This window comes from Polyodon spathula, chromosome 6 (genome assembly GCF_017654505.1).
Source record: "Polyodon spathula isolate WHYD16114869_AA chromosome 6, ASM1765450v1, whole genome shotgun sequence".
Lineage (NCBI taxonomy): Eukaryota > Metazoa > Chordata > Actinopteri > Acipenseriformes > Polyodontidae > Polyodon > Polyodon spathula.
The window spans coordinates 39,859,919-39,877,314 of NC_054539.1; the positions used below are offsets into that span (position 1 = coordinate 39,859,919).

Genomic DNA, 17,396 nt, shown 5'->3' on the forward strand with positions numbered 1-17,396 from the left:
AATTTAAAAATTGCAGTGAGTTCATTCTACTGTTTATGATATTAAATACACCACAGCAAACACATTGTCATGTATTTGATATATTTTCATTAGCACAATCTGAGATCAAGATTTAGTGAACAGCAGTTTATTTTGCTGCCGTCAAGTAAGAACATTTCATTTTTAATTCTCTAAATATTTCTATGCATTCTGTTTTCACCTTTCTGGTCAGTCTGAGAAATAAACTTAGTTTTCCCTGCAACAGCTGACCCTGCTTTAGTACAAAACTCACACTACATTACTGTTTTTTATTCTGGTAATGTCTTAAAATACTATGCTTGCTTCTTTGCCTGAAGAGATATGATCAGTTCAGATCTAACAAGAGAATTTGCTCTGGGACTAAATTATCCTTAAAGTTTAAACTCCTGACTGTAAACAATGTTGCGGCTGCTAAGATGCAATAGACGAAAAAAATATATTTGTGGTCTCGAAACTATTTTGGCACGCTACGATTTGCCTGGCAAAAGATAACATAGGTTTGTTGGTGTTCACAAAAAAACAACTTTTTGCAGCTTGGTACGGTAACCTTTTCACTTATTTTTTAAAATTTAATTATTGAGCTTTTGCTGCATTCCATCCCTTCACTTGCTTCACTGAGGAAAAAGCACTTTCACAGCAATATGTGGATCCAAATAATTAAAAGCCGCATCCTTTATTGTTGGGTGTCTCTAGTCAAGAATCAGAGACCAAAATGCAAGGCTTGTTATGTCATTTCTCATTGCCTTTAATGAGTCATGTGGCAGGTCAATCAGTTCTATTTGCACATCAGCTTTGGAGAAGCCAAACACTTGACATGCTTCTGATATTTTTGTTAAATTGGCTGTATAAGGATCGTCAATGCATTGCAGCAGAAGTGCCAGGCTTTGATAATCCTATATTTTATATTAGATTACAAAAAAATTCTTCCTCAAAACAAAAATGTTGTCAATCAAAAAAAATCTAATTTCGACCAATGAAAATGCGAGTCTCTTTGCAATTCCGGACGGTAATCCCACTCTACCTCAGACCTCAGTTTGACAAATAATAAAAAACATGAGTGTAATCCGTGCAACAATCAGAGAAAGGCAAGTACAGTAATCCGTTGCTTATCTGCCCATCACATATTCGCCATGCTCACTCTCTTCAGCAAAGTTAGTTTATTATTGAACAGAGAATATTAGTTCATGAATTTGTAGATCTTACCAAAGTATTCGTACACTGTGTTGTATGTGCTTTGTGCGCTACCATCGCTGGTAGTGTCGCATTAGCTGTTCAATGTGTTGATATGTAAAATGAATCCAGTTCGCCTGTGGGGCATATCAACCTCCGTCTCAATCTCCTGCCTGTCCCTCAGCAGCGAATGCACGCATCCACACGGCAGACGGCTACTCTGTCACAAGCATTAATACCCTGTATCTTTCTAATAAAGGGATTTAGGGGAGCTGTCTAATAAAAGCTGAATCTCAAAACAATAATTGTGTAAATATAGTAATAGTTACAGCTGTGTATGTTATTTAAAACAGGATTCATTTATCGGCCTTTTTACATATCCACCCTTACTCTGGCCCCACCGCAGTCGGATATGCAACAGATTACTGAATTTGAAACTGTTCTAATCCATTTATTGTACTAAATGGATAATGTTTTTAATGGAATTTACTCTTAAGCAAGCTGAGCACCTACGGAAATGATACAAAAAGAAAGAGCGTTTGAGAACTAACTTTTATAAAGATTCATTCTAATTTGTAAAGAAGATATTCACCAGTGAGAAAAATGACACACTAAAATCATCTAAGTTTGAGCTGGAGAGATACTTAGAGGAAACACATACAGATTCAAAATGACAGGAGCCTATGTCAATTCCTTCAGACATCCCACCTATCAATCCACCCGAATACCAAATGGAGGACTGTGCACCTAAGTGGAAAGAAGTAGAGCAAGCTGTGAAAAAAGCAAGGGCATCACCATCTCCAGGGCCTAATGGAGTTCCATACAGAGTGTACAAGAGTGCTTCTGGAGTTCTACGAATCCTGCGGAAATTGATGAAAGTAGCATAGGAAAAACAGGTTGTACCAAGAGCATGGCGCCGAGCAGGTGGAGTCTTTATACCAAAAGAAAAGAATTCTACAAGCATCGGTCAGTTTCGTGCTATTTCCCTATTAAACTTAGAAGGCAAGATTTTCTTCAGCATTATTGCTCAGAGATTGTCAACCTACCTATTAAAGAACTGCTTCATTGACTCTTCAGTACAAAAAGTAGGCATTCCAGGTTTCCCAGGATGGTTTCCCAGGATGCTTGGCTTCTGGAATGCGACTACCACCAATCTGAGCATACATGGATGACATGACAACAATGACTACAACCGTAGCCTGCACTAATCGGTTATTGGGCAAATTAACCAATAACATTGAATGGGCACGGATGCAATTCAAGCCCACTAAATCAAGCACCATCTCTATAATTAAAGACAAAGTAGTAGATAAAAGGTTCTACATCAATGGTGAGGCAATACCAACAGTGTCCAAAAAGCCAGTGAAAAGTCTAGGGAGAGGGTATGACAGGGATCTAAAGGACACGGTTTGTGTGGGAGAAGTTAGACAACAAGAAGTGGAAGGGTTGAAGAGCACAGACAGCAGCGCTTTACCAGGCAAACTGAAACTCTGGTGCTTTCAGTTTGGTCTACTGCCAAGACTGATGTGGCCACTGACTGTGTACAAGGTTTCCTTAACAACAGCTGAGAAGCTGGAAGCTTTAATCAGTTCATACGTCAGGAAATGGTTGTGAGTGGGACTTTATGGTAAAGGAATACTGCAGCAACCAATCTCTGCTCTAACCGAGGAGTGAAAGTGCGCCAAAGTCCGACTGGAAATTACATTAGTAGATTCATGCGACAAATGCGTAAGGGAGGCAGCACCTGTGTTGAAAACTGGAAGAAAATGGACGGCAAAGAAAGCTGTGGAAAATGCTAAGGCTGCCCTTCGAATTGGAGATATTATGGGGCAGGTTCAGCATGGAAAAGGAGGTTTTGGTCTCAGTTCAGCTCCTCCTAGATGGCACAAGGCAAGCCCAGCTTAACAGAGAAAGCTGGTAGTCAATGAGGTGCAAAAGCAGAAGGAAAGGATCAAGTGTGTAAAGGCCATTTCCCAGGCCAAGCAGGGAAAATGGATCAGATGGGAGAGTGTGGAACAATGCAAGATCGGCTGGCAAGACCTGTGGACAATGGAACAGAGCAGGACCAGTTTCCTTATCAGATCAGCATATGATATTCTCCCATCACCACAGAACCTAAACCTCTGGGTGGGTGAGGATGTCCTTTGTGTTCATCACCTGCAACATTAAGGCACATTTTGACAGGATGTAAGGTGGGTCTTAGCCAAGGATGGTTTACTTGGCGCCATGACCAGGTGCTGCGATGTTTTTGTCTTAGCATTGGAAGACAAGCGAAACCTGACCAATAAGTTGCCACCAGTTCCATCAAAGCATTACATGCAAAAGACAATATTCCTCCATCCAGGAGAGCAACCACCAAGAAAAGGTGTTAAAACCAAGCCTCGCCAGGACAACTGGAAGCTGCTAGAGACTGGAAGATGCTGGCAGATGTTGGTCAACGGCTTATTTTTCCAATTGAGATTGCCACCACTAACCTTTGACCAGACATTGTCTTGTGGTCTGGATCAGCACGCCTTGGTCATCTGGTAGAATTAACAGTGCCATGGGAATATGCTGTGGATGAGGCATATGAGAGGAAGAAACTTCGGTATGCTCAACTAGCTGGTGAAGTGGAACATCGAGGATGGGGAGTCCGAGTTTACCCAGTGGAGGTGGGTTATGGAGGATTTGTGGCACACTCTACAACCCGGTTTCTCAGAGACGTCGGGCTCAGTGGCCAAGAGCTGTGTCGCACAGTGAAGAACTTATCTGAAGCAGCAGAAAGGAGCAGCAACTGGCTGTGGTTGAGACGGATAGATTCTGGATGGGGATCTCAAGCTGATGTACAGATAAGTAAGCTGGGCAGAGTTGAGTGGGGGATGGAGGGGGGTGATGCTGGGACACCAGAATCACTGTTGAGCCCTCTTGAGGTGTCGTGGGCTAGTCAACGAAACACAGAGGATGGAAGGTGCCCACTTGAAGATCCCACAGATGTACCCTACTTAGCTCAATCCAGACGGTTGTCATGCTGATGCGCTGGGGAGACTGCACTGGGTTGATCCCCGGAGTCAGCATCGCAGCCGTTTTGTGTGCTGATGCGCTGGGGAGGCAAAATGAGCTGATCCCTGGAGCCAGCATTACACTTCAGCAATCAACACCAGACAGAAGGATATCTACATCATCAGATGGAAAACAACGCAAATGGATGGAGATGCAGATGGATCATACTAGTTTACTGCAAAGCTACGTCTTAGTTGGTGCTTATCTTGGCGAGAGCCGAGTTCAAATCAGCATGAAGTTCAACATCTACTCTCATGTAATCTTTTTTTACAATACGTTTAACTGCTCTTAGTTGAATTCGCGCTTAAATGTAATTTACTGTATTCTTTATTTTGCTCTTATTTGAATTTGACCTTATTTTCTACTGATTTTACTGTACTTTATAACTGTTGATATTCTGCAATGTGATAGTTGGTATTGTGATATAAGTGTAAGTCACCATGGATAAGGGTGTCTGCTAAGAAATAAATAATAATAATAATAATAATAATAATAATAATAATAATAATAATAATAATGTGCTTGACAGACGCACCCTGGAATAAAACCCACGACACTGCCATGTCCCTGGTGGAATGGGCAGTGAGCTTTTCTGCAGGGGGCAAGTTGTCCAGCTCATAGGCAGCTCTGACTGTGTCTGCTACCCATTTGGACAGCCTCTGCTTAGACAGGGCTTGACCATGGTCGTTACCCCCATAGCTGACAAAAAACTGCCTCCAACTTTTCGTCCTGTCAGCATAATACACCAGGGCCCGCACTGGGCAGATCGTAAGGAGCCGCCGCTCTCTGTCACAATGGAAAGGAGGTGGATTGAAAGCCTCCAATTCCACAGGTGGCACCGGTTGGTAACGGGCAGTGTAGGACTGGGTAGGAACCAGGATGGTACTGGTTCGGTTCAGTGATTTTAGCTTGGGGCATGACTGTCACAGACTCATTGAGCAGCTTTGGTATATCAATATTCAGGTTTTGGGTCTTTAGGAAGTAAATGCCTATACGGTAATGGCTACATTTCGTACTTGAAAGGGACTATCAGGATTGCAACTAAGTTTCTAAACTGCATTCTGTGTGGATGTGGGGGTTTTCACACCTTTGTGTGAGTTTCAAAATACCCCCTGCCCAAAACTTCAGACCCATTCTTTGAAGGGAATGTCACCTTCAGAAATAATTTACTTCATTAGATTACAGTCTGGTGGAGAGCAGTTAACACAACAGACTTTTGGTCTGCACCAAAGGAATTTCTATTCCAATCATATGGCTTACAACCCCCACTGATGTGCCAAGTTTCAAACAGTATTCTTCATACATGGAACAATAAAAGGATTAATTGCGATCAACAGATGGATCCTCAATCTATGCATCAGACTGTGTCTCTCAGAGGAAAGTTTATTTTTGAAAACTGTCCAATCGGGAGTAAATGTGCCCTCTTGTGAAAAATAGAGGTAATGTCTAACTGAAATTAACTATGGAGTCATTTATGGATATTTATTAAAATTGAGAATATGCTTGTGACTACTTAAATTTACAAAAGGTTAGTAATTCTGGTAACAAGTCACAAAGTCTGTTTCAATATACAGTCAACCTGGGTTAACTCGACATCATGGGGATGCCACTTAGTGTTGACTTATCCAAGGTGTCGAGTTAACCACGGGTGCACATGAGCCATGGCATTAACATGCATGTAAGTAACAGAACTTGCACATTTACAGTATTACAGTATTTATGGTGTAATATCCTTACTCTTAGTAAACATGTAATGAAGATTTGAATGCACAGGTGGGTCTCAATGCACATGAACTTTATTCCATGGTTTATTAGTTCACATTAATGATGTTTATTACTACTCTCCTGTACTAATCTACCACTCTGCTGCTGCTATTCCCGCCGGGTCTGTCCACACACTGTCTGTCTAATTCTACCGGTTCTTGACCTTTGTGTTATGTTGTATTTAAGGGGCAGCAGTGCATTTCTGGACACTACACTCGGTACAACTTAAGAATTAATAAAATAACTACAGGTGTTATTTTTACTAAAAAAATCAGACCACAAACTGTTGACTATAGTTTCAGGTATTTGCTTGTACTGTCTAATGTGATGACTTAAACAGCAAGTCAATAAATGCAGAATTAACTCGGTGAACTGTTCTCTTCAAATTCACTTCTGTGCTTAACTGCACTGCAGTACCTACATAGAGTCAACTTCGTGGAAACATCTATAGTGCTTGTAAATTGACTATGTTTTAAATAAAACATCACTGCAAAGAATAATTTCAACAAAAAACAGACTTGTAAACAACATGCTGCAAGTGATGTTCTTTGCCAAAAGATCTATAAACGACTGCTTTTTCACGGTTTTGAAATTCAACACTGCGCGGAACTCTCTTCGCCAAAAGATCAACATGCCTGCCTGCAGAGTATTTAGAACTCTTAACTTGTGTAAACATTTTTAGAATCTTGCATTTCTTTAGGACTGTGTTCAAAGGTTGGAAGGTTTGTTAGCTAGCCAGTAATTGTAAGGTAGTTCTAAACCTTCGAAGGTTCGTCAGGCACCAGGTTTTTTATTTATTTTTTCTCTGTTAACAGAAACTGTTTGACAATGTGTGAATACTATAAAATCACACATTAATTGTCGCTCGCATGCACAATTCGATCTTTTGAATTGTATAATGCATATTACTTAAGCAAAAAATGTTGCATTAAAATCCACTGCCAAATCGTTATGCGTAGAAACGTTAGCACCGCTGCTGTGCACTGGAGCAGGGTATATTCTGCCAAAGCACTGAGGGGGATACCTACAGAGGTTGTATTGCTTCAGTAAAACATGTACTGAATACCTAGTGTACAAGACATTGTAAAGAGAAGTGCTATGGTAGAATATGTTTGAAACATACAAAATACACTAACACTAATAATTTTAAATTTCGAAAACTGAGCACTGTCCGCCCCTGCCCCCACCAGCTTGTGCTATCCAGAAGCAGAACTTTAATTTCTTCATTCTCCATCTCGACAGCAAAGCATTATACAGCGTAAGCTGTATTGAAAGAAATGTCTGCTGTTTGGGATTTTTTGGTTAAATCCTGAGACGACCAAAAAAAAAAAAAAAAAAAAAAGCAAGCGACTCTTGATGTATCATGGAAGCACAACCACTCTCTGGGATCACTTGACAAGTGTATTAGTTGTAGTAAAATGTGACTGATGACCTGCTTGGAATGGTGACTGTTAAATAAAACTGTGTTTTGCATCAGTCAGCTAAAATATTTTATTGGGCGCAAAAAAGGTGCTGCTGCAATGCTAGGTTACTGTAAATCGCAAGCAGCGTCAATTACGTGTACATAAACAATGTGTATTTTTATTTAAATTATAAAAACATGACTACTGTTCTATATAACATATTTTAAATACATGTGAATGTTTTCTTCCCCCCACATTTATATAGATTACCAGTAAAAATAAATAAATAAATAAATAAAAAAGCACTTTCAAATCAAGTACAAACTGTAGCTATGGTGACATCACCAGTAAATTATGCAAATGAGTACCATTGAAGGTTCAAACCTTCCTTCAATAATGAGACATTCTGAACTTCCGAAGGTCAAAATGTACCCTTTGTTACAGCCCTACATTTCTTTAATAAATAGTTTTCTATTTTTAATTGAGTCTGTCCATTTGTGTCTGTTTATGCACTTGTCAAGTACTTTACATAAAACCTGAAATTATAAATACAATTATATTTGTAGTATTTATATATATATAAAAAAAAAAACTTTCACTAGATCAGGAAAGTATAATTAAAATAGAGTTTGAGCATTTAACAACAACTTTTAAATTCAGCTAATGTATTAAAATAAAATTTAAAAAAGTAATAGAAATATGTCAATGACTTAAACTCTAGACATTATTACCATCACCTCCTGTACAGTGGAGTAGAACTCCCCATCTTTTGTTTGTAGTTTTGTTTTATACAGCTTTTGATTTTTGCATTTTATACGCTTGTCTGTATGTGCTCTGTGGGCTACCATCGCTGGCAGCATCAAGCTATTTCTGTGCAAACAAATCCTGTGCGATTGCGCCCTGTAGTCATCGTATGTCTCGCTCAGTATCGCAGAAGATAACCCACACCACCTATTCTGTTCTCCTACAGTACCCTTACACGGACAAACAGTTAAAAAATAAAGACAAAAAGGCCTATACATTTTGTAATCATTCCTACCTTATCGATCATCCTTCGAGCCTCTTCCTCCTCAGGATTGCGATTTTCCAGTTCAATGGTATAGGTTCCCTTATCGCTTTGGTCATCCTCGTTTTCCTTTTCCACTGTTCCCGTAGCTTTAGGTGGCTTTTCTGGCTCTTCATTTGGGCTGGTTTGTTGTCCAACACTTGCTGAGCTCCGTACCAGGGATGGATCTTCTAATTTCTGCTTCAGAAGCAGTTTGCTTGGCGGTGGGGCTGCCAGCACTGAAGGAACTCCTTTACAGTCCGTGGGGACAAGACCTTTCGGCCCAGAAGGAGGGGTGAGACAAGGGCCTTCCCCAGCCACGGCTTCCATTGCTGAAGCGCCGTTCTGAGTAAAAGAATAAGAGTGACACATATGCGGGTTGTCTTCATCAAAAAACTCAACCATAAAGTCTGTCCTGCTGATGTGAGTACCTTCTGTACCCTTGCCCTCGACAGAAGCGGCAGCGAGTCCCTTGGGACCTTGGTAGACCCTCACATGCTCCTCTAGTGCTGCCCTTTTACTGGTGTGCCTGTGTTTGGCTCCATTCTCTGAGTCACTCTGTGTCCCATCTTCGTGTTTGCTCCCTGTGGAAAAGAAAATACAAAATAAATAAAATATTTCCTTGTGTTTACTGAGAAAATCCACTCAAGTTCTTTTTATCTACACCTACAGTACACTCACAGATGTGTACCTATTGTACAGAACCTTGTTTTAATGCACATTTGCGGCTTCCAGCAATCCACAGTTAATATGAAGTTGAATATTAAGTCTGCTGAAGTACAAAGCTAAGCTAGTATGCCAGGAAGGGAATGAAAACAGGAGACTTGTGGGTTGGGGGGAGTTTCACAGATGGCTGCAGTCAAGATACCTTGAGCAAGAAGTGCAGCACAGTGACGGCTGCTGTAAATCACAGCGAAGGAAAAAACAAACAGCTTGCAGTTGCAAACAGTAAAATCTTTAAATAGCCAGTCATCAATGAAATTGCTATGTGTCAACCTTGCTGCTCTCACAACAGGCAAGGAAAATGTACATTTCCTTTTACCAAATGTCTTGAAGGAGATAACCTTATTTGCCATAGCAACCCTCTAAAACTATGAATATTCATTACGGTCTATAGTCTTCTTGATATAAACATGCAATCCTGGTTTATTTCATGTTTCTACTCATTTCCTATATAACCAGGCCATTTAAGAAAACAGTTTTGCACAAGGATACTGCTATATATCAATAGACTACACCTCCATTAATCTAACTTAGGGTACTAGCAATGTCAATATACCCTTGTACACAGATAAAGAACAATACAATATTCAAGGTTACCATAAAAAAAAAAAACTGCAAGGTTGCATAAAGATATGTAAAGAGCAATCGGATGATTGTTGAATCATAATTTTATTGAAAATTATCACTGTGGTGGCTATTGGTCTACATAATAATGCATCTGTACGAAGAAAATGGAGGAATCCAATCCATCTACACACAAATCAAGTGGTATGGTAGCAAAAATACAAATCATGAATGGCACTTGATACAGAACACTGTTTCACTATGCATTTGTGGATTGATGTAACAGCCTATGAAAAATAAACATGTAATGAAAAACCTACCTTCCATCTGTGGTTTACTTGTCACTGCCGGAGCAGAGATGAGGATTTGAAACTGCTAGTTTATAATCCTACCAATTAAAAATGCAGCTGCACACTTAATGTTTTCCAGAGGGAGGTTGCATTATTACTAAAGCCTCCTGTTGCTCTGGACAAAAAATAATTTTAATTGTTCAAACGTTTGCATTAATATTTCTGCTGTCAAGTACATGCTGGGCACACTTAATTATAATTATGATGAATTTTATGTGGCTCCCTGAAAGAGAAAATAACACCAGCACACAAAGAGTGATGCAAATGGAGAAGTTTCTTTCAAAAACGTGCCGTCTTGTTAATGCACTTTCGAAATGTCATCACCATGACCACCTGAAGATTCGTCATCCAATACAGTGCTGTTGTGTATTCTTAATATCAATTATCCAAGCTGGGAGCCATGGCCTACTACTAAAAGCTGAAGTATGCCAGGAGCACACACAGCGCAGCGGCAGCAGGGACACACCTGGGAGATTTCATCGCTTGGTGTGAACTACAGAGACATACTGATCCTGTGCACTTTAAACAACGCTCACCTTGTAGCATGCAACATAATAGGTTTGCTGTCTACTCCTCTTAACTGAGTGGTAGTATGCCTGGCCAGGCTATATGCATATATTCCTATTATATTTGATCCTGTTCTAATAATAATAATAATAATAATTAAAAAAAAAAAAAAAAAAAAAAAAAAACTGTGAAAATAAAACCATCGTTGGTGTGTTAACGTTATAATTATGCAGTGCTGTTTTAATTATCTTTTCAAATGCGTTTTGCACAGGTTCTTTCTGGCTTTCCTTAATTTGGCAGTGATTTTGTCTTTGCGTAGTGCCGGGTAGTTTAAAAGGACAGAGAAGCTACAGTAGGAGAGTCTACTTTCTTTCGTAGTGTGATAATGGGGGCTTTGCGTTCTATTTTATAGAACTATGGTTTTGTTTACCCAGCTTCATTTTCGTTAGTCTGTGTTTTGTTTTCAGGTCTAATTAGTAGTCAAACACATTTCCTTCTTTTCTTTTGAATTCAATTTGGTTTGACTTTAGCGACACAAACGCAGCTTTTACTAACAAGTTTTGTTTCTTTGTTAATAAGTTTAATTTGCTGCTTTCTCTACCAACCGTGGCTTAGTTTGTGTTTTTCTTTTGACACTTTGTATTCTTTGTCATGATTTTTCAAATGTTTTATTTCTTCAATGGTGTACTGCAGCGTTTCTCAAAGGATCATCCCACAGCAGCCTACCTACAGCAAGCGGGGTGACATCTATCCAATTTTTTTAATTTATTTTTTTCAATCTGCTGCTGGATTATAAGTATTTTTTTGTGTGAAAGGCTATTCCATTTCGGTTTTTTTTTCGAAGTATTTTTGGGTTTTTTTGTGACGAAGCTCGGGACTTGCATTTATTTTGAACTTGTTATTCTGTTATTCTTTTTTTTTTTTTTGCATTATTTTTCAACATGCTTTACAGAACTGCATTGTTTATTTTTGTGTTGGTTTATTTCACCGCTGTGTGATGCTGTACGTTCAGTGTATTAATTCTGCTGCCAGTTTTAATAGTACAATTTAAGGATATACCTATTTGTTTCATTGGGTCTATGAAATACTATCCAAGTAGCTAAAGATTGTTTAAAACCACTGACTTCTTTCTCAGTACTGTATATTACTATAGTGCATATAACCATACATATATATGATGGGTTACTCTGGGAACCAGCCTATTCTACACCGTGACATTTTGTTTAGTTGCTGTACCGGTTTGCTTCATAAAGATTAAGTAATCTGTCACAACCCGACTTATTTTTTCACTGAAACAAAACAAATTCAAGTCAAAGAAGGACTCTGCAAACAACAATGCATGGAGAATTATAAAATAATGTATTATTATTAATATTATTAATTATGAAAGCTGCAAACAAGCATGAATTTTTATATTTTAAATGTAAAACTCTTACGCTATGTTTGTCTTTTTTGTGTCAGCTGTTTTTGTAGAGTTATCTGTATGTCTATTTTTATTTTTCTCTGCATTTATATTACACTCATTGTGTAAAAATTTTAAAAGCTAACTTTAAAAACACAGCTATACTGTACTCTATTTACGTATCACTTTGACAACACATTAAAACATTTTGGAATAACTGAAAGGTCCAAATAACACAGTTAATGAGCTATATGTAGTTAACTGTCCAAAAACGGCCACTTCGATTTATTTCAGGAAAAACACACACATTATGATAAAGGTGAAATAGATTTTTTTATGCACATTTACTTGAAGCTGTTGGATAAGAATATTAAATCAAATATCCCTTGCGTGTACTTCAGTGCTGTACTTCTGGCCAACTTCCTAATGAAGGAATTAAGTCGGCACTGAAAATACATCGGTCATAGGAAAATCAGTGATTGGTATTCAAATGTGAGCGAATGCATTTCATATCTGGGAGTTAAAAAAAAAAAAAAAAATAAAATTATTGTACCCCCCCCCCCCCCCCGATTTTCTCCCCAATGTAGAATGTCTAATTTTGCTCCCTCACCACACCAATTCCCCACACAGCTCGGGAGAACTGAAGGTTCAGTGGTCATCCTCCAATTTCACGACCTAGCCAATTTCCTCTTTTACACCTAGAAAATTGAGAGCGAGCCCTGCAGATCTCCGCCTGAGCTCAAACTCAGTAAGGCCCGGAGCGTCCACTGTAGTATGATGAGAAGAAACAGTCAGACGATTTTGTCTTCCTATCCCAGAGAAGCACCAGAGCCCTTCGCTCCTTTCGGAATGCCCAGCGCAGACTTCGCATAGCCAGTAGGTGAACCTGCACTCTCTTGACTGTATGACTCATCCTGCACACCACCATGGCGCAGCCAATAAAAATAGTTTTTCCTACAAAGACTCAAACTTTAGGAAAATGTGAGATCTATGTATTAATGGCAATAGATATTAGATACAATTGACTGGAATTGTTTTGTTAGCTATGTACTTTTAGAACCACAACAGCAACAACAATTAAATTAATTAAAAAAAAAAAAAAAACAGTTCTACCTTTTAATCTCTTCAGCTGGACGGGGACATCGCTCTTTATGCTCTTCGAATCGTCTTCAGTGGACTCTCTCCTGGCCATTGGGGGGTCATTTTGTGCCAGCCAGTCAGAAACTTTGCTCTCAGCGGCTATCATGGTGGCCTGCAATGTTGACAGCTCTTTCCCGCCCTGAGGGGATGACTTCTTTGGTCGTGGGCGTTGGTCTGGGTTAAACTTTGTCATGTGGTCTTTGATAGTCACTTTTCCAGGGGTGTTGTCGTCAAATTCGATGGTGAAGGAAGCATGCCCTGCAGCGGCTGCATGGGCCCCTTCGGTGTCTTTTGTGGGGATTTCGTGAATTGTGCTCTCCACCACTGGGGCAGGCTGCTGAAACTCCTTTGTGGGGATCTCAAAGTAGCTGGGCTCCCTACACAGTGAACAAAGCGCTTCCTCGTTCCCTCCCTGCGCTTCTGCTTTCTTGGTTTCTTTGTTTTCTCCTGTATCAAACACAAAGTACAAACGTGTTACAATTAAGCTCACTAAAATGTAAAATGTTGATGACACGGGTTGCAAGCATAGTTTTGTAAGCTAAATTCTTGAAGAAAAAAATAATAAGCGGTTCAGAGTAATTTTTTTAATCAAGCACAGCGTTGGGTTATTGTCATAATCATGGTTCCCTGAAACAGAAATGTAACCATTAACAAATTTGTGTTTATCTGTAAAGATCCCGGAACTTGAATAGAATACCAAAGCTGCATGCAAGCACCCGAGACATGGCCATGCTTGCCCCAGTACATAAGAGGGCTACAGACACAGGTACTAGTATAATTTTTCCTTCAAACATGCTGCAATCATGGACAAGGTGACCTTGAAGGTTAATGGTTACATTTCTATTTCCGGGAACCATGGTTCTGAAAATAACCCAACGTTCCCTATCAAGTACAAAATGTAACCATTACCAAATGGTTGAGTGTAGCCGTCACAAGGCAATATCGAAGAACAGCCGAATTGCCACTGCTACTGCGCCTTGTGCGTTACCATTTGGAACCCCAGAAACCAGCAGCTAGGGCTAAAAAATTGAGGGAGAACTCACCTCTAAGTTTTGTTGTAAGGGTTGACCCTGAAGCCGCCCTCAACACTCTCTTTCCAAAGCCAGGGTTTTGGGGATCCATGACATTCAGTCAATAGAATCTTGTAAAGGTATGTGGAGCAGCCCAAACTGCTGCATTGCAAATGCCATCGACAGATGCACCCTGAAACAAAGCCCATGAAGTTGCCATGCCCCTGGTGGAATGGGCAGTGAGCTTTTCTGGAGTGGACAAGTTGGGCCACTCATAGGTCATCCTGACTCTGTCTGTTATCCATTTTGATAGCCTCTGTTTAGACCATGGGACTTGGCTCCATAACAGACAAAAAACTGTTCGGACCGCCTCCAACTTTGTGTCCTGTCCACATAGCTAGTGCCCGCACAGGCTGAGCGTATGGAGCTGTCGTTCCCTGTCAGACTAGAAAGGAGGTGGATGGAAAGCATCCAATTCCACAAACTGGTTGATGTGGAATGCAGAGATAATTTTAGGCAAAAAAGCAGGATTGGTACGAAGAGTAACCTTTGTCCTGGCTTCTGAAAAAATGAAGTAGGCTTTAGCAATTGAAAATGCTTGCATCTCACTTGCTTAGCGGAGGTGCAAGCAAGAAAGCCTCTTTAAGTGACAACGATTTCAGCTCAGCTGAATTTAAGGGCTCAAATGGAGGGTTCACGAGTGCATCAAGCACTATGTTAAGCCTCCAGCGAGGAACAATATCCTTCATAGGTGGCCGAAGCTGCCAAGCTCCTTTCAAAAATTGTCTCGCCAGGAAGTGATTTCCTGGGGTGACTAAATCAATTTTAATATTACAAGCCGACAAGGCTGCCAGATAGACCTTTAACGTGGATGGGGATTTCCCCTTGTCAAATAGGTCCTGCAAAAACTGTAGTATTACTGTCATGGGACAAATCGTGGGGTCAAACTTACAATGCAGATATCACGTCTGAACGACACCCCACTAGTACCTGTACTGTGAACGTGTGGACTCAGATCTGGCATTCTGCAGGGTGTCAATGACCCTACTGGACAGAATCAAATGGCTTAATTGTAGCCGTTCAGGAGCCAAACCCAAAGCTGTAGGCTTGCTGGATCGGGATGCCATAAGGTTCCATGCACCTGACTGAGCAGATTGCGGCGAATAGGCAGGCTTCAAGGCTGGCCGCTCAAGAGCTGCATCAGAGCTGAAAACCAAAGTCTCCTGGGCCACTAATAGCACCCTGGCTTGGTCCTGCCCGATTTTTTCTAGACATGACGAGCAGTGGGAAGGAATATAACAGTTGCCTCGGCTACTTGTGTGCCAAGGCATCTATCGCCAGCGGGTCTCTGTCTCCTGTTATGGAGAACCAAAGGGGGCAGTGGGTCGATTCCTGGGAGGCAAAGAGATCTATTTCTGCTCTCCCGTACCTGTCCCAAAAATGAGGCTCACCAGCTCGGGGTGAAGCCGCCACTCTGAGGCGCTGGGAACTCTCCTGGAAAGGAGGGCCGTCGACCAGTTTACCACTCCGGGCAGGTGTACCGCCTGCAGTGAGAGGATGTGTTTGTGTGCCCAGAGTAACAGCTTGGGGGTCACACAATGGAGACTGGGAGACCTGAGGCCACGCTGGTGGTTTATATAAGCCACCACGGTAAAGGTGTCTGTGTGGACAAGCATGTGTCTCCCTTGAACCTCCTGTAAAAAAATTCAGCAGGGCCAGATAAACTGCCTGCAGCTCCAAAAGATTTGTGGCGACCCTGCCATGGGAGGGTTCCATCAGAGAGTGCCTTCAGACAGTGGCAAGACACTGTCACTAGGCGGTCTGGGTTGAAAACACAGACTGAAAAACCCTGCTGCTGAACCAGGCTTGGAAAGGGCGCATGTGCAGGAGACCCAAAAGAAGGGTCTGGGAAGCTGCTGCCTTCAAGACCAGAAGGCGGATACACAAGGGCTTAATGTATAGATGTTGACAGATATTTACATAGGAAAAGCAATAACTTACTTTAACTTAGTGGTGCTTTGCTTCACAATATCCACGGAGAAAAACAAGGTCTTGTTATAATGTTTTACTGTTACATCAGCCACTTCAAATCTGAAATATTTCTATACTTCACTGTGCACAGACTTTGTGGTTGTTCATTTTCTAGCCAATGCGGAAGTAATTGAATCTTCAGCTGCTGCATATAAATGCTGACTCACGACGCCTCTAAAAGTACTAAGTACAGTGTCATGCTGCATTTTGCTTTATTTTGAGATGTGTTTTGATTGTTTTAAAAGTACATCTCATTTATAATACCAAAAATTCACATTTTTTAAATACATTAATAATAGTGCAAGTACTCACACAGACAAAATGCAATGAACTGCTGACGCATGCACAAATCTCAAAATAATGCCAACAGTGCTTATTGAAGCATGCACATTTGTACCTAAATGTCAATCAATGGAATGAAATGTTTACATAATACTTTAGTGTGGTGTCTGACTATGAGGCTGACAATGAATGGTATGTAAAGGGTTTGTTGTATATTAATATAAAATAAACTTGATTAAACTATGTTTGTATTATTTTTAATCCCACGATATTGCGACATGGAAATTATTATTGCCATCAAACACTATCAATATCATATCAAAATAGATATTGGTGCCCATATCTTATATATAAAAAAATATTACTCAGCAGTAACGTGTTTTTCCAGCAGATGTATAGTACAGGAACTATTTTGCACTGGCTGAGGGACACATTACATACTTAATTTCATTTAAACTTTAAAATATGACTGTTTTGTTTTCTTTTTATAAGGACAATAACCCACTCCAGGGTGTGTGGCAAGACACAACTTACTGCACTTCTGGGTGGTTGAAGGCACTCTTCCTTGGGCCTTGTTTTGTACCTCACAACATACCCAGCCATAACTTAAGATATATCTTACTACACACCCTGTTGTGGGTTATTGCTTACAAATTAAGTATGTAAAAAAAAAAAAAAAAAAAAAAGATTAGTTAAACAGTTTACAATAGATAGTCTTCACTGGTTAACTATTGCCAGAAAGCATGCATTTTGAGAAACCTCAAGGTTCTATTCAAGTCAGTTCGTATAGAGTAAATATGCAGAACGTTCTTAATGAAACTAACAGTGTAGAACAGTTTCACGATCTAACACACACGTCTTTATCCTCTTCCGGTGTGTTCCAAAGGCTTTGTGAACAAGGCTCAAGTGTTCTCATCAGCGGATTGATCTTCACAGAAGCCTTTGATT

The 17,396-nt window shown here is 40.2% G+C and overlaps 1 protein-coding gene across 8 annotated transcripts in view; it reads right to left on the minus strand.

The window, feature by feature from the left end:
• Nucleotides 1–17,396, minus strand: part of LOC121317177 (centrosomal protein of 170 kDa-like) — a 102,993-nt gene that overhangs the window by 38,587 nt on the left and 47,010 nt on the right. For all 8 annotated transcript variants that reach the window (XM_041252838.1, XM_041252837.1, XM_041252835.1 and 5 more), the window contains exons 8-9: nucleotides 13,099–13,572; nucleotides 8,434–9,023 (exon numbers count right to left, since the gene is read on the minus strand). In XM_041252838.1, the coding sequence (XP_041108772.1) occupies nucleotides 8,434–9,023; nucleotides 13,099–13,572 (1,064 nt within the window). The remainder of the gene's footprint in view (nucleotides 1–8,433; nucleotides 9,024–13,098; nucleotides 13,573–17,396) is intronic.